The following is a 1,927-nucleotide window of genomic DNA, read 5'->3' as shown; positions in this document are numbered from 1 at the left end:
CTTATTCCTTTGAAAGAGTTTAGAGAGCCAGAGGTTATGAAAAAGTATGGTGTCCAAATTGATATTGAGGTTCTTGATTTGCTTGACACTGCTTCCAGACAAAAAGAGGTTCCTTATTTTTTTTTTCTAAAATCAATTTTAGGACATTGATTGTTAATGGGATGCACATGTTTTTGGCAAATTATGAATGCAATTTCATTTGATTTAGGTGAACATTGTTACAAAGTTGTACTATGGTGATGCCAGAGAGAAACTTTTGGATGCTGTTGAAGATCTGAAGCTGGATTCTATTGTTATGGGAAGCAGGGGTCTCAGCACAATCAAAAGGTTCCTACTTCTTCCTTTTCTTTCCTTATTTATTTTTTTATTTTTTTTTAATTTTTTCCTCCTTGTTTTTCTTTTATTTTTGAATACTCTTGATTTAAACTCTTTAGACTCCACTGGAATGAGAATTATTACAGCAATGGAAATCATGCATAGGTTTTTCCTCCTAGTTTTTTGTAGCTTCCTCTTTTGTTTATAAAGTATTTCTGTGCCTAATGTATCTAAAATTAGAAGGTACCTAACTATACTAATTCTTCAATAAACCTAAAAATTAAAATGACATTTATTTTGAGAAAGAGAAGATATTTAATCAATTTGATATTTATTACTACTTGATCTCAAATTGTTTTAAAATATTTTTTACTTTCAAATGCTAGTGCATTTAATTTATTGTATTTAAACATAATTTGTTTAAATACATTAAATTAATGTATTAAAATTCTAAATTATTAATAGACTTTTTAATTTTACTCTATTTTTGCTTTTGGGCGAGCAACATCTTTCAGTTTTGATCTATTTTGAATTTGGAAAAGTATATGGAACCAACTAATAATCAGCTAAGAATGGAACAACATAATTAATTATAATTAATTTTATTAATTTATAATTTAATTTATTTTTTAAATTATTGTTGACCACGTTCAAAACATGAGGGAAGATACGCTAGTGATAGGAGAGAATCACGGAACAGATGCTTTGATCATTAATTAGTTGGTTCCATATAAATTATGTTTTATTAATGCGTAACACATGAAACATAGAAATCATATCTAAAACCATCCAATTTACAAGAAAAAGAAACATCCGTGTACCTATCAGTAGCAAAATCCGGTTAAAGTCACCGGTGCCTCTGGTTTACCAGTTGGCTGATTCTTGACTTATACAGAATTGGTTCCCTAGCATTATTGTTTTAATTTTTATTGTTTTCTCCTAACATATTGAATTGTGATTATAAGACTGATGAGAATTTGAATAATCATACCTATTGATTACAATATTCATTGACATTTATTTTTGTGAACCTGAAACAATAATATACAGGATCATATTGGGAAGTGTCAGCAACTTTGTAGCAACCCATGCTGCTTGCCCTGTAACAATTGTCAAGGAATCTAACAGCACCAGCAAGTGAAGATGACCCATATTTGAAGGAACATGGCACTTATTTATTTATATTTATAATGATCTGTTTCTTGCATTGTACTTGAGCTCTATTCTATTGGATCATCATATTCTGTTTTTCAAGTGTTTTTTGTTTTCAAAGGTAAGGGTTGACAGTATAAAATGACGATGGTATATTGTTTTAAGTTTCAATCCTTGACTATATCGAAGGAAATAAGGTAATTTGTGTGCCATGTTGGATTGTTGAAAAAATGGGCGTAGTGGCCAGATTTGGGTTTTGACTTTTGACACCGTTTGGTTTTGGCGGATTGTGATATCTCTATTAACAAATTACGATTTAAAATGACATGTTAAAGAAGTAATACATTTAAAATGATATATTGTTTAGATGCATTAACTCAATATACAATTTTAAAGAAATTGATAATTATTTTAAAACGGGTGAAATAATTTTTGAAGCACAATAAAAACTGACTTATTT

General features: G+C 29.1%; 1 protein-coding gene across 1 annotated transcript in view; it reads left to right on the top strand.

The window, feature by feature from the left end:
* The window catches only part of LOC107475000 (universal stress protein PHOS32), a 2,186-nt gene extending 462 nt beyond the window's left edge, over positions 1 to 1,724 (top strand). Inside the window, exons 2-4 of the mRNA XM_052256915.1 lie at positions 1 to 108; positions 209 to 327; positions 1,366 to 1,724. The exon at positions 1 to 108 is cut by the window's left edge and continues 4 nt beyond it. Of these exons, the coding sequence (XP_052112875.1) occupies positions 1 to 108; positions 209 to 327; positions 1,366 to 1,456 (318 nt within the window). The 3' untranslated portion in view covers positions 1,457 to 1,724. The remainder of the gene's footprint in view (positions 109 to 208; positions 328 to 1,365) is intronic.
* The last annotated feature ends 203 nt before the right edge of the window (positions 1,725 to 1,927 follow it).

This window comes from Arachis duranensis, chromosome 2, assembly GCF_000817695.3.
Source record: "Arachis duranensis cultivar V14167 chromosome 2, aradu.V14167.gnm2.J7QH, whole genome shotgun sequence".
NCBI classification, from domain to species: Eukaryota; Viridiplantae; Streptophyta; class Magnoliopsida; order Fabales; family Fabaceae; genus Arachis; species Arachis duranensis.
The sequence above is the reverse complement of the archived record's forward strand: the minus strand, read 5'-3'. Positions and strand labels throughout refer to the sequence as shown.